The following is a 16453-nucleotide window of genomic DNA, read 5'->3' as shown; positions in this document are numbered from 1 at the left end:
GCTGCCTCGGGACAGCCAGGAGAGGAGAGGAGAGGAGGGAGCAGAGCGATCCCAACGCGGCTCCATCCCGGGGCTGCTCCATCCCGGGGCTGCTCCCTGCCCTGCTGCCTCGGGACAGCCAGGACAGGAGAGGAGAGGAGGGAGCAGAACAATCCCTGTGGCACTGCCCCAGCTCGGCCATGGCATCTGCACAGGTGAGTGTCCCCATAACCACCGTGTCCCGGTGTCCTCCTGGCTGTGTCCTGCATGTGCCGTGTCTGTGTGCCTCTGGATGTGCTGGGAGCTGTGCCCTGCCCAGGGATCTGTGCTGGGGGGGCCTGGGGGCTCGGCCCTGGCATGGCCGAGGGAAGGAGCCGGGGCTGTTGGAGCTGCTGGGCATTCTGGAGCTCTGCAAGGGACAAGGAGCTTACTGCAGGGGATAAGGAGCTAACGGGTCCCAAAGCCCATTAAGGCTCCATGGGGCTCCCTGGTACCTGCAATAGGCACGTGCTCACCGGGCTTTCCATGTACTCTAATGCCACACCAGGATTATGCCAAGGCTTTGCCCTGCTCTCTCCTGTTAATTATTAACTGGAATTAATGAGATGTAGGGTGGAAAGATGCAGGGAGCACTGCAGAGGATACTCCCCTGGCCCATCACCCCAAGGATCTGCAGGTGCCCCCGGAGCAAAGGCAGCACCGGAGCCGCGTTCTGCTGCCTGTGTGGCCTTCCTGGGTGTCAGGGAGCTGTAATCGGCTTCTCTGGAGAAAAGCAGCTTTCTGCAGCTGCCCTGGGCCATGAGCAGGGGCTGCCAGGGGCTGCCAGGAGCCCCCTGTGTGTCCCCTTGAGAAGCCTGCTGCTGGGTGGCACTATTATATTTCCATTCCTGTGGCTTCACCAGCTGCTGGAGGGTCTGGAAGGCCTTGGCCAGGCAGCACCCACTGGCAACACGAGTGGGTGGAGGGTGGGAGTCCCACGGGATCCAGTCCCTGTCCTTGGCAGGAGCAGCCAGGGCAGCAGGGCCAGGGAGCAACTCTGGCTCAGCCGCTGCTCTCACCTGTAATTGGCACTGAGGGGTTGCTAAATGCAGCAGTGAAGGCTGCTGGCTAATTAGTTTATTCTCTGAAACAGCCTCTCAGTAGCAGCTCGGTGATCTGGGAAAGGCCAGGGCTGGACAGGGGTGTCATTACCTCGTTAGGCCAGCTAATGGAGCTGGGAAACAGAAACCTGTGCACGCTCCGCTGTGACACAGCAGCCCTGGGTCCGTGAGTCCCTGGTGTGGCACGGGCACCCCTGAACCTGGGAAACCTTCCCGGGACACAGCTCCGAGCAGCTGCCCCGACCCCCGACCCCCGACAGCCCGCGGGCACACCCGAGGACCGAGGGAAGTGGCTTTTCCAGAGGCCATGGTGCGAGCTGGCTCGGGCCGCCCTCCCTGCCGAGCTGCGGGCGCGCTATCAGCCGGACGCTCCCGCTGCCGCAAGCGCTGCTTTTGTTTCTGAACTGGGTGGGGAGTGGAAACCCGGCGTCCCTTCCCGTGTAAAACAACAGGGATTCGTTATCCAGGGCCCCAGGGCTCCAGCGATGGAGCTCCCACCCTTCTCCATTCCTTCTGATCTCTATGGAGCTCTCCATGGAAACGCGATCAGCATCATGCCTGCGAGTCCCGCAGCCATGCTGGGTTATCAGGGCTGGGGCTCCGAGCTGGCACCAGAACAGCTGTGCCCTCCCCGGTCTGAGAGGATGTCCGATCCCTGTGTGCCCCCCGGCCCGAGAGGATTCCCCTGTCCCTGCGCCCTCCCCGGCCCGAGAGGATGCCCCGATCCCTGTGTGCTCCCCGGTCTGAGAGGATGTCCAATCCCTGTGTGCTCCCCGGCCCAAGAGGATTCCCCTGTCCCTGCGCCCTCCCCGGTCTGAGAGGATGCCCCAGTCCCTGTGTCCTCCCCGGTCTGAGAGGATGCTCCGTGCAGGAGGGATGGGTTGGCCCTTCCCTTCCCTTCCCTTCCCTTCCCTTCCCTTCCCAGGCCCTGCGGTTCGGTACAGCAGCAGGGCAGGTTCCAGTGCCTGCTGACATCCGAGGGACAGCGGGACAGGAGAGCTGGACTGCAGTGACTGGGCTGTGCCGGTTTTCCCTGTTCCTCCCTGGGTTGCTCAGTGCATGGGTGATGCCGGGAGCGAGGAATGCAGGGCTGGCCGAGCTCCTCCTGCCGCTGGCAGCCCCGACACCCCGGTCCTGCTGCCAGCCCAGCCCAGGGCAGGTATCGCCACCACACCCAGACCTGTGCGGGGAGCCCTGACCCCGACACCCCCAAGCCTGCGCTTGAACGCGGCCGCAGGTGGAGGTGATGCTCCGAGGAGGAGGAGGAGGGATAATTACTGGCCCGGGCCATCCCTGCGTGCTTCGTGGTCCAGCAGCTCAGCAATTAGCGCTTGGGAGCGGCCGGGGAGGAGCTCCTCGTGATCCTTTGTCTCTCGGAGTTTCCCAGCAGAAGCTGTTCCCTGTGATTTGCTCTGAAGTGTCGCTGCTCGAGCTGAACCTGTGCGGGATGCTGCCTCACCTGCCCGCAGGTCTGGGCAAAGAAAATGCTGGTCCTTCCATAAAGTTGACATCACAGTAGGCTCTGATTATATCTTGCAAACAGATGCATTCACACATATCCATGATATTTTTTTTTTCACCCATGGACAATTAATCACAGAGAAAAATTAATTTGGATTAACAACTGGTGTGTCACCAAAAGGGATTTTTTTTAAAATGAGGGGAAAAACAGTTATACGGGAATAATCCCAAACTGGTGCCTCAGCCACTCCTCTGAGGAGATGGGATCAGTACTCCAGGAGCAGGGAAAACCGAGGCAGACGGTGGTGAGGGTTGGTGGAGCAGGCTGTGCTGGAAGGAGAAGGTGCAGCAGGACAGACAGCTGGCTTGTCACCTGTCACCTCTGCTCCCCGAGCCCGGGGCAGTGCTGGAGGCTGCAGGAGTGCTGGGCTGGCTGGAGCTGGGAGCACAGTGGGTCTGCCCGGCACTGCTGGCTGTGACAATGGCGGGTGACCTGCAGGCTGTGGGCACCTTGTGTGCCACCCCAGCACCTCCTGCCCTCCTGTGGCAGCCGGGGGCTGTCCCCAGCAGAGCTGTAACCAAAGCTGGGAGGTGCCCCGAGTGGTGTCTGGTATGTCCCCGTGGCCCGAGTGGGGAGCAGTGGGATGAGAGCCCTGCATCCATTGGCATGTTTCTACTTTTAACATGTTAAGGATCGTGTCTGTGACCTGCCCTAATTTTAGACATTGGTCTGTGGCGCTGAATCCCGCAGGGAAGAATGAGTGCAGGTGTAAAATTAGCCAGATTATTCTGGGCTGGCAGTTACCAGTGCCCCACCAGGGAAAGGTCCAGATCAGCCATGTGTGTGTGCTGCTGCCTTCTAGGCAGCCCTGTTCCCAGCCCTTCCTGCAATCACAGTCTTGTTATCCACGTGAAGCTTTAGAGGGAAAGGACACACCATTCCTGCATTTAGGAATTGATCCATGGTAGGGCCAGTAGACAGAGTAGCTTTGAAGTCCCAGTGGTTTGGCTGGGAAGAGGTTGGGAAGCAGAGGCTGAACAAGGATAAATGGTGCATTTCTAGGCTCTGCCACAGCTGGAGAAGAGATTATGTGAAATAACTAATGTGGAAATGTTAATCAGCATTAGCTGTAGCCCAAATTCCATTAGAGGAATGCTAAACAAAGAGAAGGAAAAGGCTGGGATTAGGGTGGCTTGGCAACAAGCTGTCCTCCCCAAAGTTTGGGTCTCCTGCTCCAGGATTTAAGCTGTTATTTAAAATACAAGTAACTTTCTTTCCCTCCTTGGTGCAAACACCAGAACGTCCAGGTGCAGAGCAGCTGGAACCAGCACATGGAGTGTGCAGCAGCCTGGAACGCTCCACTGAGGACACAGCACAGCAGCAGCTCCTCAGTGTGAGCACAAACATCCCTGCCCAGGCTGCTCCTGGCACTGCACTGCAGGGACCAGTGTCACAGAGAGCAGGTGACCGAGGGGGCTGCAGGGGACACGACCAGGCTGGGCAGCTGAGGGGACTCTGAAAGGACCTTTCTTGGGGTTTTGGTTTTTCATGCCTGGACATGATCTCCTGACCTTTTGGGTTTTTAACACTAAATGTTACCTTGTGTTCAACTGTTCACTCCCTGGTTTCAGTATTTTCCCTGCTTGCTTTGTCCTGGTCCTTTTTTACCGAGTTTTCAGAGTTAATATTTCTGAAGTCACTCAGGTTCCTCCAGTTCTTCCCCTAACGAGCCAGGCTGGGAGAGCTGGGGTGTTCAGCCTGGAGAAGGCTCTAGGAAGATTTTAGATCCCCTTCCAGTGCCTAAAGGGGCTCCAAGAGACCTGGAAAGGAACTTTGAACAAGGGCCTGGAGGTACGGGACAAGGGGAAATGACTTCACACAGCTTTAAGGTCCTTTCCAACCCAAACCAGTCTGTGATTCTGTGATCCTGTGTTCTCATTCGAGCTGGAAATGCAGGAGGACATGGAGCTGTGGAGTCTGACACAGGGGAAACCCCTAGGGCAGAGTTCACCCCAGTCCAGCAGAACTGGAAAGGCTTTGGATTTAGCTGTGCCTCGTCCCACACTTGCACACTCCTGGAGGGCTGCCGAGCCCTGCAGGGGATGGACAGGGAGCGGAGCTGTGCAGTCACACACGCTGTGATCTCTGCCTACAGCTGACTGTTCGAGAGGCTTTTGTGACAGAGGCCACTCTGGAATGCATCCCAGGCTGGATGTGAGGTGGAATTTGAGTGTGGAAGCTGCCCTGTAGCAGGACAGAAGTTATTTTCTCCATGGAGTTTGCAGATTGCTCACTGCACTTGAGAGACTGAGCAGGCAAGTGTGTTCAAACAACAGAATCCAAGAGCGATGGGCACTGACACTGCTTAGCAGGGCCGAGTCTCACCAGCTATAAGAAGCCCTGAACTGAGGAGCAGGAGTTGCCTCCACAGCCAGGGAAGCATTCCCAGGTGGGATGCCCTGCCAGGGAAGCATTCCCAAGTGGGATGCCCTGCCAGGGAAGCATTCCCAGGTGGGATGCCCAGCCAGGGAAGCATTCCCAGGTGGGATGCCCTGCTGCAGGCGCCGTCCTGGCGTGCTGGAGGGGCTGATGTTGGGACAGTGTCTGGTGTCTGCTCTGGGCTCTCACCACACCAAAAGGGCATGGCACAGCACTCCCGGACAGGTTCCCAGGCTGTTTGGGTGCTCTGCCCACGGGTATTTTTTGCCTTCTCTTGAAATGACAAGACTTTGAGAAAAGCCATCCTTGAATAGCAGCGCAGATCGGCAGGGAGCCGGCTCAGGTTTCCCAGCTGCCAAACCCATCCAGCAGGTATTTCGGGCAGCCTCGAGGCTTTGTCCAGCAAGCTGTGGGGTGCCGGTGGAATTAGGACACAGTGTGCCTGCCCCTTCTTCCAGGACTGCTCCAAGGACTGAGGCCTCTGCTCCACAGCGAGATCAGCTCCCGGATTTGTGCACAGATTGCTGCCCAGCAGGAGCCAGAGCTCCTTTCCAGAACGAATCCCATTCACAGGAAATTCAGCCCCCGTTTGCCATCGGCCAGCATCCAAGAGAGAGCAGTACCAGCAGACACAGGATTTATTTTGAGTACCATGAACTCGGGGGTGCAGTAACTGGTGTGAGTGACAGTCGTGTGCCAGCCTCAGGTCGCCGTGCTCTCCTGTGCCACCCCGGGGTTGTTCGTGCCCCAGCCTCTCTCTGTTGTGCCAGCCCAGGCTGGTTTGGCTGCTGCAGGCTCAGCTGCTCCCTCCGAGCAGGCAGGAGTTCAAACCCCGCTGGTTTCCCACTGCTCAGAGCAGATGGAGAGCAGGGAAGGCACGGCCAAGATAATGGAGCTAATTTGCGGGGCTCGGGGAGCTGTGTGGGGTTTCTCTGGCTTCAGGAGACGCTGCTGGTTGGGATTACTGTGGGAGACACTGGGGTTGCTATTATTACACTGCAAATCCTGCATGCCTGGATGGTTGCTAACCTGGGACGCTGCTTGCTTTGCTCCTCATCACCCTAAAAATGAATCCAGGATCTCTCCGGTGTTGACAGGAGTTCCCAAGAAGAGACAGAGGGTGAGGGAGCTACCGAAGGTCACAAGGCTCCAGTTTCACTGTTGATCCATTTGAGCTTAAACAGGGCTCCGAGCTGCTGATGGTCCAACCCCAGACATCACACACACACAAGGATAAGAAGCTTAGGAAGAGCTTTGCCTTTGCTATTGACTCTAAAGCTTTGGAAAGTGCGCCGTGGTTGCCTGGGAGCTCTGGTTTCCAGCGCAGCCGGCCGGCCCATCCGTGAGGATGGAGGAAGATGTGCTGATGACAGCAGCTATTTGAGATGTTTTGCCCTGAGCTGGGCTGGCTCCCCACAGATAGAGCATTGTCTCCCTGAAGACCTGTCTGCAGCTGTGCCGGTGCTCTGAAGGATTTGCACACTCTGTTGCCACAGAGTCCCGTTTTTCTCTCTCTTTTGCTGGCAATGAAACAGTTAAACTGCAGCGTGGTCACTCCCTGGCCAGACTGCTCTGTGCAGGAAGGCATTCAGCTCTGGTTAAGTTCCTTTTGATCTTTACATTCCTTTGGCTCCTTATCACTTATCCCTGCTGTTAGTCTGCCCTCCCATTTACCATAGTCCATGGTAAGGCTTTATCTCCAGGATCAAACCAGTCCAGGGGAGATCAGAGTTTCTCCTGCCATTGCTCTGTCCCCTGGTGCAGCCCCAGGAGCCCTGGCCCGAGGTCCCTCTTGCCTCCGTGTTGCAGGAGTTGCATAATCCCATGGAAAGCCTGCCTGCTCATGCTGATAAACCCAGGCAGCAGCAAACCCCACTTTTGTTTGAGGTAAGGGGAACCAGAACCTACAGGCAGCAGTGTCCTGATGGGAACATGAGAAGCTTTTGCTATGTCCCTTGCACCCACTTCTGTTTCTAATTCTACTTCCCACCCTCGGGTGTGACCAGAGCACCGTGACACAGTTCAGTCCGTGTGGGACACGCTGCCCTCGGTTCACTTGGGAACTCGGCTCCTTTACACTTGCTGGAATGTGCTGCTTAATTACCACCATTTATCACACAGATGCTGCCACCACAGTGAACACGGGCCTGCTGGCTGTCTCTCTGTGCCTCAGCATAATGGTTCCACTTCTCTGAGAGTGAATTTGCTTTCTCTCAGCAGCTGAGGCGCTCAGCAAGGCTTGGAGCCCCAAGAAAAGATGCCTTCACCGTACACCTTCCCCAGTGACATTCCAAAGCTTTCTCCTGGCATCTGGAACAAGAGTTTACTGCAGTCCAGAAAATTAAATTCACCACTCCCCCGAAAGCACGTGTGAGTGGGGAAAAACAGAGGAGCTGTTTTCAGTCTTCATCCACAACCTGAACTTTACCCTCTCCTGCTGCCAAACCAGATTCCCTTCCTTTGGGGCGTTTTCTTCTTTTGGGATGTGTTATAATCCGTAACGAATCCGCAGGACAGTCTGTTCTGCCGGCTCTCCCGGCAGCAGGCAGCAGCCCTGGTTTCTACACCCACTTCTGCCCTGACGTGGAGCCTCGGAAAGCCTTTCCCACCTGCTCCCGTTCTCCGGGAGCTCCTGCCAGGCACGGCTCCTGGCTCTGGGCACGGCCCCGTGCGCGGGGCCAGCGCTCCCTGTGCCCGTCGGGCACTGCTCCGCAGCAGCCGCCAGGAGCGAGGGACGGCAGCCAAGTTGGCACCGGGCGCTCGCTCTCACACTCGGCTCCCGAGAGGTTGGCACGCGCTTTGTTTTTCCCGAGCTCGGCCTCGGGCCAGGCGGGCTCAGAGCTCGGTGTGCAAACACTGCCGAGCGCAGGTTGCCGTCTAAACATGTTCCCTTCCTCCTCCCTTTCTGGGAACCCAGGGTAAGATGGGGGTGAAAGGAGTAAGAAGGAAGGAGGTTGTAGTGATGCGGCGTGGGGCTCTTCTCCCAGGGAACAACCCACAGCCTCAGGTTGTGCCACCAGAGGTTTAGGCTGGGTGTTAAGAAAAATTTCGTGACTGAAAGGGTTATCAAGCTTTGGAAGAGGCTGCCCAGGGCAGTGGTGAAGTCATCATTCCTGGAAGTGTTCAAAAAAACACTTGGATACGACTTTCAAGGACGAGGTTTAGTGCTGAGCATGGCGCTGTTGCATGGTTGGCAGCCAGACTTGATGAACATAGAGGTCTTTTCCAGCCTTCACAATTCTTTAGCTCCACAGTTCTCTGGAGCTGGGACACTGCTTTGCTTTGGCTGCGTGTGGTTAAACCTTCCCACCGCTTGTCTGGACGTCCCTGGGGCCGTGCCCCCTCCCCATCCAGCAGTGCAGGTTTGTGCACACCTGGGGATGGGCAGGAGCTGCCCTGGGGAAGGTGGGAGTCAGCCAGGCTCCAGGGCCTGGCAGTGAGCGTGTGTGTGCTCCTGCCCGTGTGGTCATTGCTGCTGCTGGGATGTCCCTGCTGTGACCCTGGCACCTGGGTCCGAGGGACACTGAACAGACATGTGTGTCCTGCTGGGGACACTGAACAGACATGTGTGTCCTGCTGGGGACACTGCACCAGCGGGGTGGCAGACACCCCACGGCAACAAGGCCCCACTCTATCCTTGCAGTGGAGGCTGGGACTCTTCCCGGGCTCGAGACCAAAGGGAGATAAAATTATATTCTCCTCTCTGTGTGTGCCTGGCATGGGATTAATTTATCCGCATGATTAAGGCAGCAAGTGATGCAGGAGGTGGCTGGGTAATTTAATGACCCAGGTGGAAATAGAAAGCCAGGAGCATGTTTCCCTTTCAGTCGTGCTGGGGTTTGATTTTTATGTCCTGTTACAAATGGATTGATGAATGAACCCCCTGGAGAAGTGGAATATATTCACGCTGATCTGCTTCTCTGTTGTACGAAACTGCTGAGAACCAGAGCTCGCTGAGCCTCTTTTTGGGGACAGATGTGGCCATGGCTTGTGCAGAGGGGGCTCCCCAGCTCCTGTGTGGCTGCAGGACAGTGTCACTGAGCACAGGTGGGGTCCTGGAGTCATATCCCTATGGATATGGGCCTCACCCACTCAGTCAGTACCACCTCATTTTGTGGAGTGTGTGACCACCTGGCTCTGTGATTTTGTGATTGATTCAAAAGTTGAGTTCTGACTGGGGTAAGAGAATGGCACAAATGCTCTTCCACCGGGGCAAAAACACAGGCTCTGGCACTGTAACTCTGGAAATCCCACCGTGCTGCAGCAATTCCTTCCTCCTGCCTCGCTGTACAGTTTGGCTCCAATTAGTTGGTCTCGACTGCTACATGTGCAGGCCAGCACCGCTTCTATTTCAGGGGGACTTGCCAGAGATTAATTAGATCCCAGGCCTGCAGAGGACCAGCCAGCACATTTCGTGTGCCATTAACTCGGCACTTATCAGGCAAACATTGTCGGGATAAATCTCCCCTTTGTTGTGCTGCTGTAAGCGAAGGTTGTCACAAAGATGAGCTTTGAGCAGACACAGGGTGATGATTTGGGAGCTGCGTGAGCTGCCAGTCCCGCTCTGCTCATGGAACTGCTGAGGCACAGCATCCACCAGGCCCTGAGTCAGTGCACAGAGATGTGCAGTGTCAGCCGCTGCTCCAAGGAAACCTGTGCTCTGAAGGGTAAAATCACAGACAGAGAAGTCATGGAGCTGGGGAGAGTGGGGAACGGGTCCCCAGCAGGAGCTCCAGATTTCTGTTTGGAAAGCATGAAGTGACCTTATCTCAGCAGCCTCAGGTTGTGCTCTGCTCTTGGTGCCCACGCACTGGGAACACAAACCACAGCTTGTCCCAGCTCGTCTCACTTCCAAGATTGCTGGGAGAATGTCTGGCCAGACAATGAGGGACAGGAGCCAAGAACCAGGAATGGAGTGATGGCAAGAGCGAGACAAAATCAGGGACCAGAAACAAAAAAGAGGCTTGGAGCAACCTGGTCTGTGGAAGCTGTCCCTGCCCATGGCAGGGCCTGGAGTTGGATGGCCTTTAAGTTCCCTTCCAACCCAAAGCACTCCAGAATTTTATGATTCCATGATAAATCATCTGGCTAATCTTCTAGAGGGGACGGGGCGTGCAGAGGGGTGATGTAGTGGGAACTACGTGCCAAGAATCTTAACAGCAACAGCCTGAATTAATTTGAAGAGCAAAGTGAGAAATCTGGAGAAAAAGCCTGCAGAAGTGTCCAGAATGAGGGAATAGTCCTGGCAGTGTGGTCAGGGAAGGGCCAGACGTGGAATCTGCCCGGACTGCGCTGGAACAGCCCGGCCTGGCCCAGGCACTGTGAGGTGAGGTTGGTTAGCTGGGCTCCCGGGGCTGCCACTCACACCCACGAGTCAGGCTCCAGAAATTCAACGTGAAACATCTTGTTCCGGGGCTGACACATCGGGCTGGGAGATGGTGTTCAGATAGGGAGCGTCCTGCTTTGCCAGCAGGGGAAAACGGGAAGGTTCTGCTCCAGCTGCTCTGGCTGAAGGCTCTGCCCTGCACAGAGCTGGCCAGCGAGAACCGCGCTGTGCCCGCGACACGCTTCCCTGGCATGGGCTGCAGCGGGACACAGCTGGATCCCAAGGCAGGGTGCCACCCTGTCAGTGCCACCCTGTCAGTGCCACCCTCTCAGTGCCATCCTCTCAGTGCCACCCTATCAGTGCCATCCTCTCAGTGCCATCCTATCAGTGCCATCCTCTCAGTGCCACCCTGTCAGTGCAGCACTGGCTGAGCCCAAGGCTGGATGCCATCCTCTCAGTGCCATCCTCTCAGTGCCACCCTATCAGTGCCACCCTCTCAGTGCCACCCTCTCAGTGTCACTCTCTCAGTGTCACCCTCAGCAGAGCCGTGGCTGTGCCCAAGGCTGGGTGCCCCCCTCTCTCAGTGCCATCCTCTCACATCGGGCTGGGAAGTGCCACCCTCTCAGTGTCACTCTCTCAGTGTCACCCTCAGCAGAGCCGTGGCTGTGCCCAAGGCTGGGTGCCACCCTCTCAGTGCCATCCAAGGCTGGGTGCCACCAGCACAGCAGTGGCTGTGCCCAAGGCTGGGTGCCACCCTCTCTCAGTGCCATCCTCTCACTGCCACCCTCTCAGTGCCACCCTCTCAGTGTCACCCTCAGCACAGCAGTGGCTGAGCCCAAGGCTGGGTGCCACCCTCTCAGTGCCACCCTGTCAGTGCCACCCTCTCAGCACAGCAGTGGCTGAGCCCAAGGCTGGGTGCCACCCTCTCAGTGCTGAGCCCTCAGCAGAGCCGTGGCTCCACTGCCCGGGGCAATGTGTGGATGTGTGTGATCACCAGGGGACAGGAATTGGCCGAGCACTTGGAACTGCTCCGTGCAGCTTCTCGGCACTGACTCGAGAGCAAGGAGTTATTTTTAAGACTCTGCTTTCCCTCGTAGTGGAATGACTCAGAAGGAGCTTCCTTTAAACAGCACAGATTTGGTGGGAAAAGGGAAAGCTACTGGTGTTAGCTTGGTCCTGAGAATGCGTCAATATTTTTGGAAAGCTGAAACTTCTGGCAAACTTTTGGTGAGAGGCGTCCAGAGCTGGGGCTGCTCCTCCAAGACATGCTAGACTTTGTTGGTGACAGATACTGCCCGAAACATGGCTCTTCAGGGAGAAAAACACCACAAACTTTAAGCGGCGTTTGGGGCACACACAGTGCGTCTCCGAGAGCCCAAATCTGGGATTAATCCGTGCTGGACGAGGGGTCAGGGTGCCCGGGGGAAGGTTTCCATTCCGCTGGACTCCCCGGCCACCCTGCTGTGCACAAAACGAGTTCATAGTTAACAGCACCATTTTCTTTCCTTCTGAACAGGCCACCGATGGAGTAACCCGAGTGTCTGAACAGGGCTTGGCCAGATTGATTAAAAGGCACTGACATTTACCTCCAGCTTTGCTTATATTAGAGATCCATTGATCAAACAGCCCTATTCCAGCTCTAATAAGCAAGGTCTTAAACCCAACCCATGGGCTGCAATTAAATAAACCTTAGATAAGCTTTAAAACCTTCCGTCATCAGTGCAGCGTGATGGGGCTGTGGGGAAAATGGGGTGAGAAGGGGACAGTAAACCAGAGCCGGGACAAGCAGAACTGAACTCAAACTCGGACACGCTCACGCCGAGGCTGGAGTTCATTGTGTTGTTTAAACGGTGCCTATGCCCAGCTCGGGCCTCTGCTGCGCGGCCTCTTCACTCCTTCGTGCACACGTCGTGTTCATTAAAGCGACTGTTTGCACGGCGGCCATTGGCTCGGATCGCCCGCTGCAGGTGAGCGCCGGGAGCTGTGTACTTGGAGGGACGGAGGCGAGGTCCCCCCGGCACCAGGTACACCTGTCCCGGCGCTTTTCCCGGCGGTTATCCCGGTGGTTATCCCGGTGATTACCCCGGCAGCCCACAGCCGCCCTCTCTGTGGTGCCCTGAGGGACCGCCCGGGGCCAGAGCGCCGCCCCGCCCGCCTGCCCCGCCCGCCGGCCGTGGCGGCGGCGGGAGCGCGGCGGGGCCGGTGCGGTGCGCGCCCGCCGGCCGCGGCCGCGCCATGAAGAGCCTCAAGTCCCGGCTGAAGAAGCACGAAGCGGTCATCGGGGGCAGCGCGGTGCGTGCCGGGGCCCGGCCCCCGCGCGGCTGGGAGGGGTGCTGGGGTGCGGCAGAGCCCGGGGATCGCGGCTGCTGGCGGGGCAGAGCGCTGCGAGGTCCCGTTTGCCGGGCTGGGGCAGAGCGCGGCGGCCCCGGCGTTTGGACGGGCGGGGAACGGAGGGTCGCGGAGCACGGAGGATGGCGGCTCCCCGGGGAACGGGGACTTGGCTGGAGGGGAGCGGCGGTAACGCGGGGCAAGGAGGGCCGGGGGTCCGTGGGACGGCTCCGAGCTCGGCGCCGCGCTGCGCTGGAGGAGCGGGGCCGAGCGGTCCCCGAGCCGCCCCCCCGGCCTCTCGCTCCGGCTGCGACCCCGCACGTTCCCTGTGCCCTGGCTGCTTCCTGGCTCCAGCACAAATTAACGCCTTTTTTCCCCTCAAAAAAACAACCTGGGGAGGCGGTGCGGAGCGCGGCCGGCAGCCGCCGCGGGGCTGGCCCGGTCCGTGTGCGGGGCACGGGCAGAGCGGGTCCCGTGCTGGGGGTTGGTGTGGCCAAACGGGAGCGCTGCTGAGGGGGGGTCCGCTCCGAAAGCGGCGGGGAGCCGGTGAGCACGCGGCTGTGAGCGCCCCTCATCCCGCCTGGAGCCTCTGCAAATGGACCTCTGTGGTGCTGCAGCCCTCCGTGTGCCTTCCCGGCCAAAATTTGGGCTGGTTTTAGCTGGCTTTGGCTGTTCTCGGTCTTTATTTTCACTTCATTCATCCCTGCGGATGACTTTTGTTGGGGGAGGAGGTCTTTGTAACTGGAGAAAGCCGTGTTTGGAAACTGTTGGCGCGGTAAATCATCTTTAATTGTGCCTGTTCGGTACATGCTTCCCCGGGAATCCATCCTGAGCTGTCCCTGCGCTCCGCCGAGCTCGCCGCTGGCTACGAGGCATAGCGGGGCAGGGAGGTGAATGCCACCCTTTATCAGCCCTCCTTGGGGATGCTGGCTATCTCTAAAATGCTGCTCTGAAGGTGTTACCTGGCTCGGAGCTCCTGGGGAGGAGCTGGAGCTGATGACAGCTCCCGTGCCCCAGGATCCACGGAGCTCAGCAGTGATTCATGAGGCTGCTATGAGGATTTCTCATGCGTGGGCTGGCCCTGCTCTGTGTTCATTAGCTGTCCTGTACTTTAGAGCTGTTTGTTATTCTCAAATTAGCCCGGTAATTACATTCAAACAAAGACTGGCAGCACCTGTGTTTGGTTTTGAATAGACAAGGAGATTTTTCACGTCCAATAAACCTCTTCAGAGGAGGTTTGAGCAGTCTTAATACCTTTGAGAGCTGAAGTTACTCTAAAATACATGAAGGGAAATTGCTTTCAGCAGGATCCTGTGAAAAGAGGGATTTCTGTCCACAGTGAACTTGCTTCCCCTGTTTATGACATAGGATCACTGCACTATCTCGTCAAATAGCAACTTTTAATCTTCTCTGTGGGGGACAAACCCATCCCGGTGGGGAGCTGGTGGGATGAAGCCGGTCTCTGTTCTGCTGGGAAGGAGGGGAAGCGGGTGGGATCCCTGCCAGCGGCAGCTTCTGAGATCCTGCCTGAAAGGAGTGGACAAGAGCTGCCTGTTTGGGAAACCTCATCCCTCTCTCCTCTCCCCACCCAGTGCTGTTTCCTGGGGGGTGGAGAGAAACCTAATCCAGCCTGCTCGTGGAAGTTTTCCTCCAGGTGAAGGTGGTAGTTACATGCCTTCTGATGGGAATGGCTTTGTTACTGATTTGTGGTGGGGGGAGCCACAAAAAGCAGCAGAAAGTAAAAACCATGTTAGTTATTACTAATTCTGCCGTCATCCAGAACCAGAAAGTGGAATTACCTGGTTTTGCCAACTCCAGCTGGCTGATGGTGCTTGGAAAATCATCTGAGCAGCCTGTTCAGTGCCTTGCATAGTGAGACAAATGCCTGTCATTAGCAGGAGGGCGGGCTGGAAAATTGGCTGTGGGCTTCCGTGGGGCATGAAGGTCAGAGGAGGGGCCTCATCCACCAGCATTTGCAGGAAAGATCTTAATTAATGTACTCAATCCCACTGGGACTGCAGCAGCTCCCACTGCCCGTGCCTCTGAGACTCCAGAATACATCCTGACACCATAAACGTGTGTTTGGGACCTGCATTGTGGTAAGGAAATGTGTTCTTCAGCAGAGTTGGGAATTGTGTCTGTACCCGTGAGATACTCACAGGCTGGTCTCTCTTGAGAAGCCACCTGGGGAAGGGTTGGTTTGTTGTTCTGCAAAACAAACCCCTTCTCTCTGTCACACCTTTGCAAAAGGGCTTTCAGAGCTGAGTTCTGACTGTGGCCTCTGCAGGGGAAAAGGCACCTGCTTATTTATGGCAGGGAACAGCTGGGGAGGGCTCTGCTCAGTCTCAGGTGTGTTATCCCCTCAGCTGGGGTCAAACCTGGCTGTCCCTTGTGGTGAGCCTGGAATTCAGGGAAGGGACACCTGGAGTTACTGGGAAACCACCAGCGGGGTTCCTGGTGGTGCTCTGAGCAAGGCTGGAGGTGCAGCCCAAGGAGTGGGATCCCCACGGCTCGGGGCACCTGCAGGAGGGGATGGGGCTCACCTGCAGCAGGGGATGGGGCTCACCTGCAGCAGCAGGAGGTGATGGGGGCTCACCTGCAGTGGGAGGAGGGGATGGGGCTCACCTGCAGTGGGAGGAGGGGATGGGGGCTCACCTGCAGCAGGGGATGGGGCTCACCTGCAGTGGGAGGAGGGGATGGGGGCTCACCTGCATGGGGATGGGGGCTCACCTGCAGTGGGAGGAGGGGATGGGGGCTCACCTGCAGTGGGAGGAGGGGATGGGGGCTCACCTGCAGTGGGAGGAGGTGATGGGGCTCACCTGCAGCAGGTGATGGGGCTCACCTGCAGTGGGAGGAGGTGATGAAGCTCACCTGCAGGAGGTGATGGGGTTGGGCAGATAAAACACCATGTGAAAACTCCTACCAATCCTCTCTCCTTTGGGAAAAGTGGTGCTGGGTTTTGTTTAATTAAGAGAAACCAAACCTGCCATATAATTAGCGGAACCCATTGTGCAAGGAACAAAGGGACACCTGAGCACTTGGCCTGGCATAATGAGCTGTGATTATTAAATGAATATCTGAACAAGCTGTGGAGTTAGTGACAGCTGAGCTTGTTCAAGGTTGTGTCAACACTTCTTTCCCTGTGGATGCTGCCCTGCTCTGTTAAGTGGATGAGTTTTCCTGTGGGAAAGGAGTGGAGCTTTGTGGGGTGCCCCAGTGCACCATTGAACATCTGCTTCTGCCCTGTCAGCACAGAGAGCAGGTACCACCTCCTGCTCTGGGCTGGCCCCTTTTGTCACGGGAATGAGGGATGCTGCTTGAATTTGTTAATTCATCAGCAGCACCTTTTTGTTGGGTGTGCAGCAGCATAAATGTTAGCAGTGGTTTGTAGCTGTGTGCTGTCAAATGCACGTTGGTAACCGAAGGGGTGAACTGCAAACCAGGTGTTTGATAACCTAACTGTAACCCTTTAAAGGTTCAAGATCACTTCCAGAAGAAGAGCCTGCTGCTGCTGGGGGCACACGGGAGTTTGTACACGAACAAGACTTTGTGGTGGTGTGTCCTGACTCTGCCCTGTGCAAGGACACAGAGCAGTTTGCCAGCCAGGCTGATCCCAGGGCCCTGACCCATCAGCAGAATTTTTGCAGTGTTGCTGCTGCTGGCTGGAGCAGTCCTGTGCTGTCCCCTCTCCCTGAGGTGGCTTTGCCATGGCATCCTCAAGCACCCACAGCACTGTAATATTCCAGTGTCATTCCTGGCCTGGCTGGGGCTGTTCCTTGGAGCAAGTTTGGTTCCAGAAAGCTTTATTCAGGCTCGTGC

At 57.1% G+C, this 16453-nt stretch overlaps 1 protein-coding gene across 3 annotated transcripts in view; it reads left to right on the top strand.

Annotated features, from left to right (window-relative positions):
- The window catches only part of UACA (uveal autoantigen with coiled-coil domains and ankyrin repeats), a 40043-nt gene continuing 23590 nt past the window's right edge, over positions 1–16453 (top strand). For 2 of the 3 annotated variants that reach the window (XM_041419048.1, XM_041419044.1), the window contains exon 1: positions 12474–12598. In XM_041419048.1, coding sequence (XP_041274982.1) covers positions 12542–12598 — 57 coding nt within the window. In that variant the 5' untranslated portion in view covers positions 12474–12541. Of the gene's footprint in view, positions 195–12473; positions 12599–16453 lie in introns of those variants that run through there. The other variant, XM_041419046.1, reaches the window with a different exon arrangement.

The sequence above is a fragment of the Onychostruthus taczanowskii genome, unplaced genomic scaffold, assembly GCF_017590055.1.
Source record: "Onychostruthus taczanowskii isolate IOZ18803 unplaced genomic scaffold, ASM1759005v1 scaffold6, whole genome shotgun sequence".
NCBI classification, from domain to species: Eukaryota; Metazoa; Chordata; class Aves; order Passeriformes; family Passeridae; genus Onychostruthus; species Onychostruthus taczanowskii.
The sequence above is the reverse complement of the archived record's forward strand: the minus strand, read 5'-3'. Positions and strand labels throughout refer to the sequence as shown.